A 20414-nucleotide genomic window follows, 5' to 3' on the forward strand; every position below is an offset into this window, starting at 1 on the left:
AAAAACTCATTAATTGAGTATATTAAATCTTCTACGAACAGACAGTGGAATTTTATTGCTACCATTTTTTGAACCTATGTACCGGAAGTATAGATTTAGATAATAAAATTAATTACTTTTTTAAAAAATTAAAATATTCTCTAAAAATATTACTCCCTCCGTTCCTATTTGTTCTTCCTATTTGGGTATTTCACAAAGATTAAGAAAAAGAGAATCTTTGGTGGTAGTGGGTATTATTTTAATTATATAATAGTGGAAAGTAATGATTGTATTGGAAGTATGAGGTTTTAGATAGTAGTGTGAAGTAATGATTGTATTGGAAGTATGAGAGAGAAAATAATTATAAATAAAAGAAAATGGGTACATTAAAAGAAAAGGGGGATTTTAAGGGGTAAAAGTGAGATAAAAACTTTCTAAAAATAGAAAGTATTCTAAAGTGGAAGAACTTTTGAAACTACCCGTTATAGTAATGTGGAAGATCAAAAAGGAACGGAGGGAGTATTATATTTACATATTTTAAAAGAAATATTCTATCAAATTCAAAATAATTATCAAATTTATTGTCTAAACCTATGCAATTACTACATACATTAGAAAAATCATTAATTCAAATCATAAAAGTTCATGAGGTCATTTACAAACGTAGCAAACCATAGGCATTACTCAAATAATATAAACGTAAAGGTAAAGGTAAAAGTAAAGGACACTCCCGGTATCCCACACAAGGCAGGGTCGGGAGGGTTTTTTTTTTCTAAAAGATGCGGACAAATCATATCCGTTCCCCTCAAATAGAGAGTACAGAGAAATGCGCACAGTCAATAATATATATAACAAAATCAGTGGAACGGAGAGATTAATTTATGTGAATATTCCAAAACCTAATGAATATTCTATCAATATAATCATTAAATTTCTATACTGAGATTATAATAATTAATTTGTAATATTCTTGCACCCAATTAATTCCAGATTTTGAGAGATTTGAAATCCAGATTTGGAATCATCAGGATTCAACAGTTGTTGCATCATTGAGCCAACGTCGTAATAGCTTTCATACATTAGTTTGTATTACGTGCAAACATGTTAGCTAGGATTGAAATGGAGGTCAATACTAGTAACAAAATTGCGACCAAATATAAAATTGGTTGTCGAAACAGGAGATAAACTGACTGTTAAGGAACCAATTCAGTTAAAAGTTGAAGTTAATGATTGAGATCACCAGATATGTTTGCTAAAAGAGTTTTATCGTTATAACCACAGTGCACTCGAACTTAGTTTGTGTGAAATTTTCAAAACACAAATTCTTGTAAGAAAAGAGACCATCTCTAATTGGGTTAGCCCATTATCATCTTTTTGCTTAATAAAGCTTTAATGAGTTGTGACTAAGAGACGTATTTCAGAAAGACGATCTCTCAAGAGATTGGCTGGTCTCAAAATGTTGAGAACGACATTATCATATTGTTGCCTCACGGCACGTATAAACAGTAAAACCAAAAACTCCATCAAGAGGTTTGTTCATTTCTTGTTGATCGGAAGTTCATAGGATAATGATTTTAGAACATGAAAAATCTACTAGCTAAAGAATTTCATTGACAATTCTCATGGAATCCATGTCCCGACATTCTCATGGAAACAGACGTTACCATGACCGCGTATTTGATGGTATTTAATTCATTTCTATTTGAATTGACCAACAATTCTTATAACCAAATCAAGTTCTCAATTTTGGAGGGGAATTTTGATTGCAAACATTATACAATGTCTACAAATGAACTTAATAAATTATTAAAACAATACCAGAGTCACAATCCAAAAAGAATAAAGAATAATCACAAATATAAAAAAATATCACAAATTAAAAGTCATAACTCATAACAAAGGAAGTTTTTAAAATTGAAGTTGAGAATTTCATCACAAGTTATACATTAGACAAATTTTTCAGGTCGGATTGACGACAATTGGCCATTTATTGTTGGAGGTAAAAATACTGTTAGACGTGCAAACGATAAAGATTAAGCATAATCCTACCGGAATGGCCATTAAACATTTCAATTAATAGAAATCGATGAAAATAAAAGGACTTCATAACCGTCACCTCTACCCATGTCGAGACTTGATATTAGCTAGTCCCCTAATTTAACCATTAACGAGTTCCTCTGCAATACGTATGATCACCAAGTCATCGATGTAAAGAATGAATCATTAGTAGGGCACCAACGACCCTGACCGGCCTTATTCGACTTTGAAGTCCATTCAACAGTTTTCTTATCACAAAATGAGACCAGATTTCGGCTTCCACAATCCGTATCTCCAATAACTTGGATACCCATTTTCAGCAAACAAAACCCGATGTAACCCATTAACCCGATACCTCACCCGAAATGCCTAAGCAGTGGGTTGACAGGCAGTCGACATTCGCCTTAAATTTAGGATTGAATATTAATACCAGTGATTACCGGGTACACCTTGTGCTGCCGCTACCTTCCGCGCCAAGTATTGGGGTTTAGGTTGTAGTCCGTTTGACGCTTCCATTGAATCATCTTCTCCCCTTTCATTTTTGCATCCGCTGTTTCTCTTTGGGTACGAACCGCTGGATGTAGCATATTGAGTGGGAATTGATGGATTTCGCACCACCCGCCGATCCATTGCTTCTGACGTTGCTGCTACCCCACAGTTATTGTATCGCAATAGAGAACCTACAACTTTACCGGGCCTTGCAGCAGCTCCTGCATAGGGATACAATATGTAGCTTTAGCACATAAAGTTTTCTACTTTGTAAAGGAACTATCTGACACCCATACACAGATTTTCCTTAATAAGGAAAGGGGAATGAAGGGTAGGGGAGACTGAAGAGGTCTTCTATATCTATAGTCGGAGAGAATTCTTTATCATGAAATGTGAAGGAATTCATCCCTCCAAGGCTTTAACTCTCTCCCATGAGTGAAGCTACATGGGGGGCCGGCGGAGGCCTAGCCCCCATTGCCGAAAATGCGGTATTTTTGACTTTGGCCCCCTTACTAATATGACATATAGTTTAAAGAGTGCAAAAATATAACAAAAATTGCTACAGCTTAATGGTTGGAGCTACGGCTTAACGGTTGGAGTAACACATTAGACTAAGGTTAAGGGATTAAACCATAATTCAAACTATCATTTTTAATAGACTAATATATTTATATTATAATGTCATTACTCTTTATTTATCATAATTTCACATTCATCTTTTTAAGTGTGTGTGTTTACATTTTTGCTATCTTCATTTTAATAATGTTTTTTAGAGACTAACTAGACAAATATATGGAGTTAAAAACACTTAGTTTGTCTCAAAAAGGATAATTATAGGAAACCTTCATCTTTATCTGTTAAATATGCTATGATTCAAGTTCATTTTAGTTTACACGATTTTAAAATTTTCATAGATTAATTAGTTTTTATATAGTAAATAATTTGCTAGTGTATCAACAATGACATTGGTCTTCCTTTCTTTTTCTTCCCTCTTTCTCTCTATTTTTTCTTCCTAGTGTTAATGCTAACATTGCACAACAGTTTAACACAATGAATCTTACCCGCTACATTTTGAGGCACTTGTAAAGGAAGCCTTGTCATCGGAATAGCACCATTCCTCTCAGCATGTGGCTTTTCAACTTCCTTAATGCGACATTTAGAGAGATCTTCAGTGACTTCAGCAGATCCCTGGACAGAGTTATCTGAATATAATACACAGGCCCTGTACCAATAATTTACAAACGCTGATTATGAAACGCCCGTAGCCACATGAAACTATATTAAGTTTAGAGAGGGAAGACTCACGTAACGAGGGTTAATACCTTGGCAAAGAAGCGTGTTGTCTCTCGGGTGGAGCACCAGTTGACCCGTTCTTGTAGTGTTCCTCAAGGTAAGCAAACTGCTTTTTGAAGTGATCAACAGCACTACATACATATGAAAGGAAAAAGGTATCGGCATTCATTTCGTTGATAAAATCGTGCGGCCATTAACACATTGTACATACTCAAATACTAAATTTGGCGACTGATGCATAAATAGAATTGTGACGGTAAATTATATACATGATACTATAAACAGTATTGCAACAAGGTACAAGAAATCGGAAATAAAAGAAAATGAAAAACCATGGCCGGTTCTTGGGTTATCCCCTGTAGCCAACCGCCTAGGGGGCCCCGAAATAAGGGGCCTCAAACATCAAATGGTGCTATTCAAGCCTGGTTCCGAGCAACACTTTTTAAGTTGATTTATTTGTAAACCTTTTTTATATTTGAAGTAATATAATGTTACAATACATTTTGTCTTCAATTATTTTTCTTAAAGTGAAAAAAAAATTATCTTTATATATGATGAAGGGCCCCATTTTAAAAAACATGGCAAAAATAAATAAGGCCTTCAAAATCTTTGCTCTGCCCTTGTGAAAAACAGCTACAGATTCGAGTATCCGTCATGACTATACCTTGGATACATGAAGCTAGTTGGCTCTGAACCATCTAGAAACTCCTTCAACATCTTCGGATGATATTCAAGAATCTCTCTGTATATGAGCTCTCTTACATCTTCTTTTGTCACCCTCCGTCTCTCAAATTCAAACTCCATTTTCGTGACGGGCTGGGCAGAAGGCTCCCTTTCAACCTTAGCCAACCCCTTAAAGTAAGGATCAGCAAGAGCCTGAAAGCATACAACACTAATGTTAGTAAACACAAAATTTATGGCCATTTCGGTTTTCGAGCAACACAAAACTACATCTAACCTCTTCAGCAGTAGGGCGATCCTTAGGCTCAAATGCAAGCATTCTTTCCAACAAACGAAGGGCAAGAGGGTCAGCATTAGGGAACCTATGAGAGAAAGGAATAGGCTTTTTCTTGCGCATGCTACTCAAGTATCGTCTAGCTTTCTCATTGCGTATCTGTAGGTGATAATGAAAGTAAAACATTCATCATCCAGAACAAAAAATAATCACACGGATCAACAAAATCACTAGCAACCCTCACAGAAAAATGGAAAGAGACAAACCCGAGCAATGGCGTCAGCAGATGGAGTTCCCAACAACTCGGTCATAAGGTCCAGTTGGTGGACCACATTCTTTCCGGGAAATAGAGGTTTCCCGGTAAGAAGTTCAGCGAAAATGCACCCGATGCTCCAGATATCTATAGCTGGAGTGTACTGTGAAAAAGAGGACACCACAAAACATAAAGCATACTGAAAGTAATAGTAAAAATGGAGTGCGAATATAAGTGGATGGTGAATGAACATGAATAAATTCACCAAATTTAACAATCGGGAAAAACACATAAAGCAAATTGAAAGTAATATATTCCACAAAGATTCCCGGAAATGACCAACAAATCTATACTTGGAGTTGGATGCCCATAAAAGTCAACTACTGAAGCAGGAATTTAAGAGTATATTGTTATTGCTACGGGACATATATTGTATATGCCAGATTTTGAGTACTTCATCACTTGTTTTATCCCAAATTATGCATTTTAGCCCACGTGTTGCATGCTCTTTTAGAGAGTAACTAGAGACTACTGAGTAACTTATAGTTTGGCAGACGGGCAGGCAAGAATCTAAAAAGATATGGATCTACATGACCATATAGCATTTAACTAAAATAAACGGAAAAAGATGATTTTTTGTTCACAAGCTCCTGAGATAAACTTTTGGTTCATGCAAAAGACCACATCTTACGAATAAAGGCTTTGGCATTGATTTGGACATTGTTTGATAATTAATTTATGCTACTTACGAGCCAAGGAAATGTTTTTCAATAATTGGAATCATAAAAAGAAAATATTATCCTTGAATTTTAGTGTCTAGGAAACTCAGCGTAAATGAGAGCCATTAACGGCTTGGCTTGTTTGGTTCTCAGTACTAAATTGTGGTAATGAAAATAATTTATAGTGTATATTTTTGTGAAATATATCATGTTATTCTTGTGGTTATGAAACTTTAATCACATAAATAGTTCAAAATTTTCAAGACCCTCCCTAGGGCCTCGACTAAATTTTGATCATAAAACGTACATAATCCTAAAAATTTCATTCTCAAGTCGAGGGTCTCAGTGGCTGCTGCAAACAGGTATAGACGAGGGTCCAAGAGACCACCCGAACCCTATTGGAACCAGCCCATTTTAAGGGTAAGGGTCCATATCATGAAAATTTAAGGGTCCCAAGGGTCCAAGTTAGGGTCTAAATTTTGAAAAACTTAAAATTTACCTTAAAAAAATTATTTTAAGGGTTTGGGTCCGAATCCGAGTTCAAATTTGTAGATCTTTAAGATTAGAGTTCACGTCTAAACCCAACCCTAAAGATAGGGTTTGGGTGACGACCCGACCCTCACTTAAACCCTTAAATGTCCATCCCTAGCCATAATCTCCTCATCTCTTTTAATAAGGGTATGGTGTGTTTTCATTCAACCCTCCCTAGACCTTAGCCCCTGATTATAACTTATATGAGCGAGATATACAAGGCACGATGGTGATGATACCAACTTTCATTGAGATGTATTATTTTAAGGGTAAGGGTCCATATCATGAAAATTTAAGGGTCCCTAGTGCTTTATTATGATCCTCTCTCAACAAGAACTACACCCCTCAAACTAGCATATAGAGCACTCAATACATACTAGGAAAGAATAGTGGTTGTCTTTCAAATTCAACCGCTATAATCATGTAATCTAAAGAGTTCATTATTCCAATATAAGATCAACAGCTGTGTGGATGCAATGTCCAAGTACAAGAATCTTAAAACAAAAAAACTAGACAAAGATCACTAGAATGAGAGGGGGGAAGAAGAGGGAGAGTAGCATCATCTCCAACATTCATGCTAAAGGAATTCTATCATCTTGGAACCAAAAAATGGCTAACGTCAAATAGATAGACGGATAGAAAACCTATCTACAAACAAGAAAAGGGACATATTGTTAGAATTGTACCTTGGAGAAGAAGGATCCACACAATTCAGGAGCCCTATACCATCTTGTTGCCACATAATCCTAACATGCAACGAGTAAGGTATTATCAAAAAAAAAAAAAGAATATCAAACAACTAGCAATAAGCACACCGGAAAAATAAGAATATGATAACAGATTGGGTTGATAGAAACATGAAGTATTAAACTTGAGCTCAAGGGAATTAACATACTGTCCAAAATATAGCGGTGGGTGTGTCATTAAAGGCCACCCTTGCAAGGCCAAAGTCACATATCTTGAGCTTGCAATCAGCATTAGCTAAGATATTCTTTGGTTTCAAGTCTCGATGGAAGACATTAGCTGCAAGAAAAAGTGGCAGTTGTGAGAATAAAGCATTAATTTCCTCTTCGAGTTCTTATCTTTCTAGAACTAGCCACACTCAAAATAGAGAATTGACTGATACATACCAGTATGAATGTATTTTAAGCCTCGAAGGAGCTGATACAGAAAGAACTGATAATGCTCCGGAGTCAAATCATCATTGGCTTTGATAACTTGATGCAAATCAGACTCCATCAGCTCAAAAACAACATAAATATCTTTAAATTCTCTTCTTGACGGAGGCAACAAAATGTGCTTGATTTCTACAATATCAGGATGGCGAAGAAGCCGAAGGAGTTTAATTTCACGTAAGATGCGAGTAGCATCCGAAACATGCTCAAATATATCATTTATCTTCTTGATTGCTACTTTCTCTCCTAGATGAGTGTCATATGCAGAACAAACAACACCATAACTTCCTTTACCAATCACCTCCTCTATCTTATACCGGCTACCTTCACCATATTCTGTGAAGAAGTCCACATCCACAGATGTCTGCACCCACAAATTATGATACTATATTATAACCCAAAATAAGTCGTTCACCAAGTACAAGATGCCATTTTTTCTCCTTAGAAGAAAACTTGATGTCCACATGATTCAACAATCAAAAACAACATACATATATACATATATGAATTTTTATCATTAATTTCTTAATAAGTGATCAAGCATAAAAGACACTTTACACTTTGTTTGGATCGAGGGAGTTGGGGCAAAAGGAAGGGCAGGGATTTGAAGGGATGAAGTCCTTTAATTTTTATAATAACCAAATCTCTAAATGTGGAAAGAAAATGTTATTTCTCTTCCCCCTTCCTTTTTCTCCTAAACAAACAAGGGAGTTCTCTATCATACCCTCCCCTTCTTTTTGCTCCTAAACAAACAAAGGAGACTTCCCCTCCCTTCCCTTCCCTTCCCTTCTAAATTGTTGTGCTTGCATACCAAAAATATAGGAAGGAAAGAAAGGGGAGCGAAAGGAAGGGAAGCAGAGGGAAGGGAAGATAGATGAGATTTCTTTCCGAATTTCTCCATTGTAGAAGAGACTTCTTTCTCACAATATGTGAAGGATACCATCCTTCCCCTTGTTTTCCCTCTAGTCATTTATTATCCAAATGAAGGAAAATCTATCCCCCATTTCCCTCCCTTTCCTTTTCCTCCATTTCCTTACATCCAAATAAAACATAGAAACACTAATTGCATACAAAATAAATATGTCAAGTGATTCACATAAAATAGAGGCAAAAAAAAAATGCAGGATCAATAGATGATCATAAAGTTACAATCCAAAATGAACATCAACCTATCAAAATTACTTCAGCTATGAGCCCATGGACTTAGAGAAACACCATTCTACTACAACCTTTATATAATGAAGAGCTTCAAAGCAGTGAAACATAATTCACTAGTTAGTTCGCCTTTTAGATTCGCGATTCCCTCAAAATGGTTAAAAGATAGCCTAAAACCGACAATAGTTCGTTTTTTCCGATTCGCAATATAATCAAAGGTTAAAACAGCCAACTATATAGCACATCATAAATTAAAAGATGCTCAACATGACCCATGATAAATTTGCATCCATTGGGCACCTTAAATGTCATTAACAATCCCAACAAGAAGCTAAATTTCCAATTTTCAATCAAAATGCAGTCTATTCATCCAACAAAAACACCAAAGATTTAAACATCCAAAATCTTGAGCTATATCCAAGTACATAAGCTTAAATGAAAGATATTACATAAACAATTTTATTCAAATACCTTTCTCCTTTGATCAGGCTGCATTTTTTCCACAAAGCATTAAAGGCCCCTTAAACCAAATAATCAATAAAATGGATCCAAATGATGAGTGCTTGAACCAGCTTACAAAAATCACTCAAAGCCAGATCAGAACTGCCCAAAAAAAGTGGCAAATTTTACCCTAATAGTGCCAACTTTACTATGACCTTATAAGACTAAAAAAAATCCAACAAAACCCAAATCAAAAAAAGAATCTTTCAGCTTAAATATAACTGATACAGATGTTAAAAGCAAAAATAGAAGAAACCCTAAATTCTTAGATCCAAGAAGCTTCTTAAAAACTCAAAAGATTATAAATTTTGATATGCAGCTAAAAGAATCTACTTGCAATCCAGGAATCAAAGGAAACAAGAGAAGAAGATTTGAACAGTTTAAGACCAAAATACTGAAAAAGTTTCCCTTTTAATACAGATTAAGCTGAAAAACTGAACATTAAGCAGAAGATCTAAGAAAAGTGAAGAAGAACAAACAGTACAATTGATGAAAGGGGAATCAAGCACATGGGTATTAATGATTATCTCAAATTAGATAAAGGGTAACAAAAAATCTAAGAAATTGTGGAGAAGAACTGGAAGTTAGAAAGGGTTGTGTATTAGGATCCAGTAGGGTTAGATCCCTTAGAAAGAAGGGTAGATTTGAAGGTCTGTAAACAGTGAAGCTGCTTCAAGCAGAAGGGTAGAGGAAAGGGTGAGCCACAGAAAATAAAATAACTTAAAAAATAAAAAGAATAAAAAAAGTAGGAATTTTGTTTGAAAAGGTATGGAAAATAAGAAAGCAGTGAGAAAGAAGAGTATTAAATGCTGCAACTGTACTCCACATATAATTTGAGAGAGGATAATGACAGCTGAAACTTTTATGGATAAGTAAAGACATTTGGATTCAATCAAGGAAGCAAAAGAATAAGGAATTAGAGAAGTCCATGAGACAAACTCACAAGTCACAACTCATTCAATTTATGAAGTATACTTTTTACTTCCTTTTATTCCATTTAAATATTTCATTTGTTTTTGTCACTTATAGTGCTTGAGTAAAAATTATAAAAAATTAATACTGATAAATTTATAATAATACGAATTAAATAAGATTTTACTTGACTATATTTTAACTTATAAATTAAAAATAAAACACATATTGAGAGTGATTGATTAATAATGTTAAAAAATCAAATAAGATATTTAAAGGGAATAGAAGAAAGTATTATTCTGTCACACCAAATTTGCCTCCTATTTGATGGAAAACTAAGAAAATAGGATAAGTTGGTATTTTTTTTGTCTTACAAAAATTATGTCATTGGCAATTGGTAGAAGATTTAGGGAAATGGATAAGTGGTTTTTATGAGAAGGTGAATGAAATGTGTGGATAAAATGAAAATGTAAGTTAAATGTTTAAATGATAATTAATGTGAACTGTGGGTTAGGTCCAAAAAAAAGGATATGCGGAACCAAAAAAAAAAAAAGGATACATTTAAGGGACAAAGGGAATATTTTAAAGGCAAATAGAAAAAGTATGTGGATGAGATGCCCATAATGTTGTGAGCAATACAAGAGGGTCTTCAATGTGTCTTGGTGATGGTGAAACTAAGAACAAGAGTATGGTGTATAAGGGTGGCATTAGGCAAGGCATGGGAGATCATGAACAATACAAAAGAGTGCACCAAATGTGCTTTGAGCGAGGCAAGGCACAAAGGAAGGATGCTCGAACAAAGCACAAGGTAGCCGAACACAGTGAGGAGTCTGACCAGGCGCTCGTCTGAGCACACTACCAACTCGTTTGAGCAGCCTGGTCAGTGGCCAACTGTGGGTTTATTTATGGGTTGTTTGCTTGAGGATTAAGTCAAAACTTGTCCTAGAATATTTTAAACATATGGAGACTATATATATGATCCTAAATAAGGTTTAGCATGGATGAGAGAAACGTTTGTCTCAAAAAAAAAATAGATGAGAAAGAGGCTAATATACAGGAGAAAGATATGGTTAGAATATCCAAAGAGTTTTCTTCTTCATTGTATTAGATTAAGGGTGATATTTGAATGAAATCACTTTCTTGAGAGTTTGTTCTCAACTGTGTGAGGTTTATCATTGATGCATTGTTAAATTAATTAATGAAAGTTAACCATTATTGAGGTATCTAAAATACCACATTAAACACTTATTTGTTGTTCTTTTGTTTATGCTCTGTTTTTTCATTATCTTCTACATTCTATTTAGGCATTGTTGAAGTCTAGTTAAATGTATGATAATAATATAAGAAATAAAGTGAATTCTGACTAAAAATATAAATTATACAAATTTAATATGATGAACTAAAAATAATTAAGATAAATTTGGTGGAGGAAAGTAGGATGAACTAACAAAAAGTCACAACTTAGCTTAGACAAAAGTGTCAAACTTGTTTACTTGAAGTACACTCTTGCATATTGCATTGGTTTGGGATATGTGATCTTTTTTACTGCGATTTAGCTAGAGAATCCTCCTATGTAGGGTGGGAGAATGAAAAATAATAGTCAAAATCAAATCTTTATTAATTATAAGGGTGAAAGAGAAAAATTTGACCATAAATTGAGATTTTAAATACGTTATCTTAAAACTTTAATAAAGAGTGAAGAAAGTAATAAATAAGTTGAATTGAGACTTAATTTTTTACGATTTGCCTTAATCAACTATTATCCCCGAAATCAACAACGTTGTTGAAACAAGAGTAAATATAGATCGTAAAAATAATAGTTATTTTCTCATTTGGACAAATCAATATTTTTTTTGATTTTTATTAAGAAATTTAGTATAATTTAGTCGCTCTATTCCACCCTAAGTATCACATCTATAGTTTGACACTCAAGGTGGTGCATTTATCCAAGTCTTAATATCTCCACTTTAATATAAATAAAAAATTATAAAAAATTGTATTAGTAATTGGAGACGAATCAACATAATTTCACTTGACTATTAAAAGCTATTGATAAATTGTGTCAAAAAACAAATAAAACATTTAGATCGAATTTTTCATAGGTGAGATTAGGCACTACTATGCGCATCCGTTCACCACTGGCTGCGAAAAGTGGAGGATTGTTTCGTATTTGGTTGAAGGTTAGTTGGGAATATAATTTCTGCTATCATTTGATAGTACGTATGAGCAATACACATGTTCTATTTACATATGTCAAGAAGTTTTCGTATGAAAGAGTGTAATAAAATATATAGTTATATAATCTAAGTCTATAATATTCTGACCCATTGAACCGTCGGTGAATACCCTTGATGGATGTAGACTGGCCTCACAAAATTTAATTAAGAAGATATTAAACAATAGCTATTTGTTGCAAGTAATTTAAAATAAAATAAGTAATTAAACAATAGCTAAAATAATAATAATAATAATAATAATAATAATAATAATAACAATAATAACAAAAATAATAATAATAATTATAATAACAATAATAATAATAATAACAATAATAATATTAAAAAAAAAAAAAAAAACCAGTCACACAAAACGTGCGACTGTACCTAGGTCGAGTCGCACGTTTTGTGCGACTGGAATTTTATTTTATTTTTTTTGAATTTCGACTTATAAAATTTCTTTTGTTTAATTAATTTATTTTTTAAGTTACTTGTATTTAAATAATAATAATAATAATAATAATAATAATAATAATAATAAAATAATAATAATTATTATTATTATAACATTTAAAAATATAAATTAAATATAATAATTAAAACAAAAATAATAATTTAATAATAATAATAATAACAACCATAATAATAATAATAATAATAATAATAATAATAATAATAATAATAATAATAATAATAATAATGATAATAATAATAATAATAATAATAAGTAATAACAAAAATAATAATAATAATAATAATAATAATAATAATAATAATAATAATAATAAGAGAAAATTCTAACAAACTACCTATTCTATACATAAATTTGCAAAAAACTACCTTATCTATTTTTTTTGCAAAAAACTACCTTATATAATACTTTTTTTTGCAAAAGACTACCTCTTAACGGATTTGAGAGTTTGACCGTCAAAACTAACCTTTGACTATCACGTGTGACGCACGTGACCCATTAATAAGCAAACCTTCTTCATTGCTGCTCTTCATTTCAGAACTGTTCGTTCTTCATTGCTGCTCTTCACGCAAACCATATCTTTCCTCTTCTTCTTCGAAAAAACCGGTTCTCAAAGTTCTTGAATTCGCTCCCTTCTTCCTTGAGACATCTTCCAGCTGAAGCATCTAACCTTTAGAGGTATGTAGTACTACTCAATTAAGTTTTAGTTCTTCATTGTTGTATTTTATTTTGTCTTTAATTTCGCTCCCTTCTTCCTTTGGCTGCTGCTATTTTCGGATTTAATTTCCTGTTTTTATCTTGTAATTTGTTAATTGATTATTGTTGTGTGAGAATAATGTATAATGGTTCCTAAAATTAGATAAATCAGTAACATGAAGAAATTGAAAATCTGGAAAAAAGCAAGTACTTCGAAAATGCAGCATTCTGAGTTGGCAAATAAGTTGGTCAATGTTAGGACAGATGAGGTGGATCTTGAAAGAAATGATGTGGCACATGAGGTTGTGGATGACCTGGAAAGAGCAAATATAGTTGTTGATGTTGGGGAAATGGGACCACCAAACACATATACGGGTTATAAGGAATGTGTAAGTGCTAACCCTAGATCTAAAACAAATAACTCAGATGCTATTTCAACCCTAAACCTTACACCAATTGAGAGAGGTTTAACCCTACAGCAACAACTTTTTGATTTTGAGGATAGCAGTGATGATGATTACAGTTGCGGTGATGAGGATGAATATGAGCATGATTCTGATTTTTTTTGCAGAAAATGTAGTTTATGGTCTCGATGATGTGTTTATAGGTGATGATGAAATTAGATTGTTAGTAGATAAGGAGGTTGATGAGGAAAACAATAGAGACATATACGTTAATGATGATGAACTGGAGTATGATGATGTTGATTTGGGTGCATTGAATGTTGATGAGGAAGGTATAGCAAGCTATCCTACATTCAATCCTGAGGTTGATTTTAAGGGTAAGATCAATTTGTCTTTAGGCCTTAAGTTTCCTTCTACATATGTCTTTAGAAAAGCGTTAAGGTACCATGCTATTGAATGTGGTTACAATTATTATTACCTGCATAATGGTAGATATTGGATAACTGTGTATTGCTACAATAGATGCGATTGCGTGAAATCGAAAGCTAGAATTGTGAATTGTGTTTGTGGGAAGGATAAGAAGTGTTTTTTTAAGGTTCATGCTGTGAAGTTGAAAGATGAGGATACACTTCAAATAAGGAGTTATTTTCCCGAGCACACTTGTGGTCACCAACACCAAAATAACAAAGTCACTGCTTTGTATTTAGCTGAGAAATACATACAGGATTGGAGGGAAAATCCAAATTGGGAATTAAAGGCATTTAAGAAACGGGTAAACAGGGAGTTAGGTTGTGAAGTGAAGTACTCTAAGTGTTACATGGCTAAAAGAATTGCAAAGAAAATGTTAGTTGGTGATGCTAGTGAAGAGTATAGCAGGGTGTGGGATTATGCGGAAGCAATAAGGAGGTTTAACCCTGGAAGCACTGCAATCGTGAAATGCATCGGAATAGACACACCTCCACCCTTGTTTCAAAGGATGTACATATGTTTGCCAGCATGTAAGGAGGGTTTTGTTGCTGGCTGTAGGCCTATTATATGTGTTGATGGGGCACATTTAAAGGGACAATTCCCTAGGGTTTTGCTTACCGCTGTAGGTAAGGATGGGAACCATAACATCTTCCCTGTTGCATGGGCTGTCGTCGAAACAGAAAACGTAGAAACTTGGACTTGGTTTCTAAATATCCTCTTAGAAGACCTAAAGTCGGTTAGTTCATCAAGTAGTTGGGTACAAGCAGGATGTGAAGATTTTACCTTCATGAGCGATAGGCAAAAGGTATGAATGTAATTACTTGGTTTCTATAATTTGTTTGAATTGTAACTAATATTCTAACCCTAATACTAATGTGTTGACAATGTAGGGTTTGATTAAAGCTTTGAACGCAGTGGTTCCTGAAGCCGAAATTAGGTTCTGCTGTAGGCATATATGGGCTAACTTCAAGATCAAGTTCCCTGGAGAGTTGTACAAGCATCACTTTTGGAAAGCAGCAAGAGCTTACAACAAGGTATGGATATTGTTAAATAATTCAAGTACACAATTAAATATGTGAATGTAATGTCGAACTAATTAGTAATAATTTACCTTTTACAGTTTCATTTTGATAGAGAAATGAATGAAATAAAGAATATTTCTGTTCAAGCATATGAATATCTAGCTGCTATTCCTGCTAAACACTGGTCTAGGCATGCTTTTCCTATTAGGAGTAAGTCTGGGATGTTGTTAAATAATTGTTGTGAGTCATTTAATAATGTGTTAGTAGAAGCTAGGGGGAAGCCCATTATTTCTCTTATGGAGTGGATTAGGAGATATGTGATGCAAAGGAGTGCAGCCAAAAGAGAAGGGTTGGGTAACTTTAAAGGTGTGTTGATGCCAGCTATCTCCAAAATGATTGAAAAAAATTCAAAGGAAATATATGGTTTGAGGGTAATCCCAGTGGATGTGTCTGAGTTTGAGGTGGATGATGATGAAAAAAGTTACGTTGTAAACTTGACCAATAAGACTTGCCTTTGTGGAAGTTGGAATATTCTTGGCATCCCTTGCAAACATGCCATGGCTTGTATTTGTATTAGAAAATTAGAAGCCAGTGAATTTGTCCATGAGGCGTATCTTGTAGAAACGTACGCAAAGACGTATGCTCCTAAGTTTTATGGTATGCCAGGACGCGAAATGTGGCCGACAACCAGTTTAGCCAAACCTCTTCCTCCACCATTTCGAAAGATGCCTGGAAGGCCTAAAATGAGGAAAAGAAAAAAGGAAAATGATGAAGGTAAATGAGGTCACAAGCCTGTAACTGCCGTTCGAGAATTCAAGCAATGAAGATGTGGTAATTGTGGTGACTTAGGCCACAACAAAAGAAGATGCAAGAATCCAGCCAAACCACATCCAACAGGGACGAAGTCAAAGGGTGGAAGGCCTAAAATGGGAACTTCTTGCTCCAGCAGTCAACAAACGCAAACCGCAACAGCATCTACTTCATGTATAGTGGATCAACAAAGTCAAATATAGAGCTGTATTTGAATTGAGAATGTAATTTGTTTCTTTGAATTTAATGTGCTGAATTAATGTAAGACATATATTGTGTACTGTTTTGAAGAGCATGTAAGACAAATATTTTGTACTGTTTTGAACAAGCATGTAAGACATATATTGTGCTGAATCAATGTTCAGATCAATGTTCAGATCAATGTTTCATTGAATTTAATGTGCTGAGAGTGTACTCAATGATGTCACTGTGTTTTGAGAAGTAGTGCATCATTCTTCAAATGGCTACTGATTGTTCAGATCAATAGCTGTAGAAGGATGTTCAGATCAAAGTTGATTCAGTAAGAATGAGTTGATTTAAATGGCTAATGAATGTTTCATTGAATTTAATATCTGTAGGCCTATTATATGTTGTATGTGCTGTTTGAATCAGTAAGAATGAGTTGATTCATCAAAGTTGAATCATTTAATAGCTGTGCATCAAAGTGATATGTGTTCTGATCAAGTATAATAGCTGTATCAAAGCAACATGCTGTATGTGCTGTGCTGTGCTGTATGTTCTGATCAAGTATAATAGTTGATTCATACTGAGACTATCTTGAATCAATGAAAACCAGCAAACAAAGGGTTAAGTTGCTGAATGATTAAGATCATTTTGTTTAAGATCATTGTTCATGCTGAATGAAAACCAGTATAATAGCTGTATCAATGTTCATGCTGTATGTCTAATGCCATATGGTTTCTAAGGAAGTCTGATTGTGTTGAGCATGTAATGAAAACCAGCAGTGTTGAATGTAAGCAAAGTGCAATAGCTGTGCTGTATGTGCATGTAAGCAAAGTGCATTGTGTTGAGTATGACAGCAACTTGCTGAATGATTGAAAAGGTTAAGTAAACACAGCAAACACCAAACACAAACACCACACACATTAGAGCTGAATGTTGAATGGCTAAAATGGCATGTTCATCTAATGTACATTGCTACTGAGCCAAACAGCAAGTTGAAAACATCATAGAATAGGTACACAGCAAACACCAAAACCAAATGTGTTTACAGACACCACATCAATTACAATTTAAGTTTGGGAGATGCATCAAACACAGCAACCACAGCAAACAGAAAAACAACCCAGCAAACAGCAAACATACAGTTACTAGCCTTATCAAACACAGCAAACACACAACAAACAGCAAACACACAGCAAACAAACAAACACAACAAATAGCAAACAGCAAACACAATACACATTACATAAACACAAGTGTATTTACAGTTCCTGCAAAAGAAATTAAATTGAAAATATAAAGGCTTAATTCATTCAATCATCATGATCAATTTACAATACCCAAATCACTGTTACAATTATTCTTAAATAGCTCCTAAACTTCAAATACTAGCCTTGATTAATACAAGAAACACTAACAAAAAACAAACGAAAAACCCTAATACAAAGCTTGTAAACTGATTTCCATGCTTCCTCTCATTCATCCATTTCTTCTTAATCCTTTTAATTTCTGAAATTGCTTGTTCCTTTTCATGTTCCAAGCAACAAACCCTTGATGTCAAAATCTTGATTTCGGTTGCCAATTGTCGCTTCTCCTCCACAAGCTTGTTCGTGACTTCTCTTTGCCAAACAGCCATTTCAGGTTGATCAACCCATTTAAACTTTTTGCATCCCCTCCAATTTGTATCAGGATCATAAAAAACGCAAGTCTTAAACCTTCTTCCTGGATTTTCCTTGGTCCATGAAACCCTCCTTGCAAAGGGAACTCCACACCCACATTTTTCAGGTATCAAGTTTTGGGTTGAAGAAGAAGAAGACATTACTAATTATCTCGGAAAAATTGAAGGTTTTTCGAAGGAGAAGGGGAATAATTTAGGGTTTTTCGAAGAAGTAGGGAATTAATTTAGGGTTTTTCGAAGAGGAAGGAGAAAAAATTAGGGTTTTTTCGAAGAAGAAGAGGAATGAAATGGGAAGAACAGTTCTGAAATGAAGAACGTTTGCTTATTAATGGGTCACGTGCGTCACACGTGATAGTCAAAGGTTAGTTTTGACGGTCAAACTCTCAAATCCGTTAAGAGGTAGTCTTTTGCAAAAAAAAGTATTATATAAGGTAGTTTTTTGCAAAAAAAATAGATAAGATAGTTTTTTTGCAAATTCATATATAGAATAGGTAGTTTGTTAGAATTTTCTCTAATAATAATAATAATAACAATAATAATATAAATAAAAAAAAATTTAAAAAAAAAAATTAAAATAATAATAATAAAAAAATACCAGTCGCACAAAACGTGCGACTGTACCTAGATCGAGTCTCACGTTTTGTGCAACTGGTTTTTTTTTTTTTGAATTTCGACTTATATAAAATTTCTTTTGTTTAATTAATTTATTTTTTAAGTTACTTTTATTTAAATAATAATAATAACAATAATAATAATAATAATAATAATAATAATAATAATAATAATAATAACAAAAATAATAATTATTATAATAACAATAAAATAATAATATAAATTAAAATAATAAAAAAAATTTAAAAAAATGAAAATGAAAAGTTATTAACTCCAATGGCAAATTTATACATTTTTAAATTTTAGGGGCAAATTCGTAATTTCATTCGAAGGGGGTGGCGATAAAATGAAAAAGGTGGCGACAAATAAGAATGAGGATAAAAAAATTGATATGGCTTTCTCTAGAAAGTCCAAGAATCCAACTCGTTTAAAGTTTTAGATACTAAATAAGAATATCCATTCAGATATCTATAATTCTATTTATATGGTCAGTTGGTCACCCTCATAGCAGGTATCTACCACACTCCAAACGAGAGACATAGTCCAGGCATTGGTTGAAAGCTTGTTAGTACACTACTCCTATACTGAACTTTAAAGACTTGCAGTAATCAATTTAAAATTTTACACAATTTTAAAATTATAATATATTTCTAAAAACTTTGTATCTTTAAACACTTAATATGTACTACATAATTAATATTGAGACCGACCTTTAATTTTTTAGGAGTTCGTGCGGTCGAATATGTTGAACATGCACAAAACCTTTCTTGGTAGTACTCCTTCCGTTTCAGGTTGTTCCCACGAAGAATGTTTATGAACGTTAAAAAAGATAAAATTTTTGTGATCGAAGTAATGATCAAGTAGATAATGAAAATATTTTATTTTGGTTTAATTTGTAAGCGGAGAATAAGTATGTACCAAAATAAATAAACATAAATATGGTTCTTTTTGGATTAGATATTCTATATTGATTTTAATTGTAAATGGAGAAGATATAGGAACACAATCCAAAAAATAGACTAATGAGATTTTATAGAAAAGCAAGGACAGATTCGTCGATTTATGTAAAAATAAAGGTTAAAAATGGTCAAAGTTATGGCATGAAAATAGAAAGATTTTTCGTATGAATAACAAATTAAACTACCCAAAATGAAAAATGAGAACATCGTTTATGAGGGAGGGAATAGTACATACTTGTTTCAGTCAATTTATCCCATTTTTCATTTTAATATGCCTCATCAAATTTATCTCATTTCTATTTTTAGATATGACCTTACCACTTTTACGTTCATTTTTATTTAAACACGCTATTACTATAATTCATTATACCTAATCTTTTAGTTTTATGTATAAACCAAATGAGATTAAATGTCTAAAACAAGAGAAATAATAATTTAATACTTTGATATTTAACTACTTTTATATGAGCAATTAGTAGAAGGTTTACTTTTTTTTTTTTCTCAAAAAAGTTGGTGGATAAGTTCAAATATAACTATCACCTCAAAAGAGGATTAGTACTTTGTTCTTAATAATATCTTGGTAGCTTATATCATCATAAACCTATTTTTTTAACCAAAAATTTAATCTAATAGCTAATAAATATAATTTTGTCATATATATGAAATATTAATTTATTATTACATATTTATACACACGAAAGTCATTGAAATTAGAAATATAAAATAAAATATAATTATAATTCATTATAAAAAACTCACTATTTCAATTTAAAAATAAATGTTTATTAGTATTGATCTCAGTCTTAGTCCTTGAGATTGGCCTCTAATTTTAATTAGGATTAGGTTGGTAAGTAATTTTTAAGTTAAATTAAATAATATTAATGATTATTTGAGT

At 33.0% G+C, this 20414-nt stretch overlaps 1 protein-coding gene across 1 annotated transcript; it reads right to left on the reverse strand.

The window, feature by feature from the left end:
* Positions 1 to 1874: 1874 nt before the first annotated feature.
* Positions 1875 to 10040, reverse strand: LOC130825402 (mitogen-activated protein kinase 16-like). Its single transcript, XM_057690605.1, has 10 exons — positions 9058 to 10040; positions 7387 to 7795; positions 7152 to 7279; positions 6943 to 7002; positions 5020 to 5169; positions 4757 to 4912; positions 4463 to 4674; positions 3828 to 3929; positions 3567 to 3727; positions 1875 to 2726 (listed from the first exon to the last, which is right to left on the reverse strand). Exons 1-10 carry the CDS (start codon positions 9079 to 9081, stop codon positions 2440 to 2442), a joined length of 1689 nt encoding a protein of 562 aa, XP_057546588.1. The 5' UTR covers positions 9082 to 10040; the 3' UTR covers positions 1875 to 2439.
* Between the last annotated feature and the right edge of the window lie 10374 nt (positions 10041 to 20414).

The sequence above is a fragment of the Amaranthus tricolor genome, chromosome 10, assembly GCF_026212465.1.
Source record: "Amaranthus tricolor cultivar Red isolate AtriRed21 chromosome 10, ASM2621246v1, whole genome shotgun sequence".
In the NCBI taxonomy this organism is placed as follows: Eukaryota; Viridiplantae; Streptophyta; class Magnoliopsida; order Caryophyllales; family Amaranthaceae; genus Amaranthus; species Amaranthus tricolor.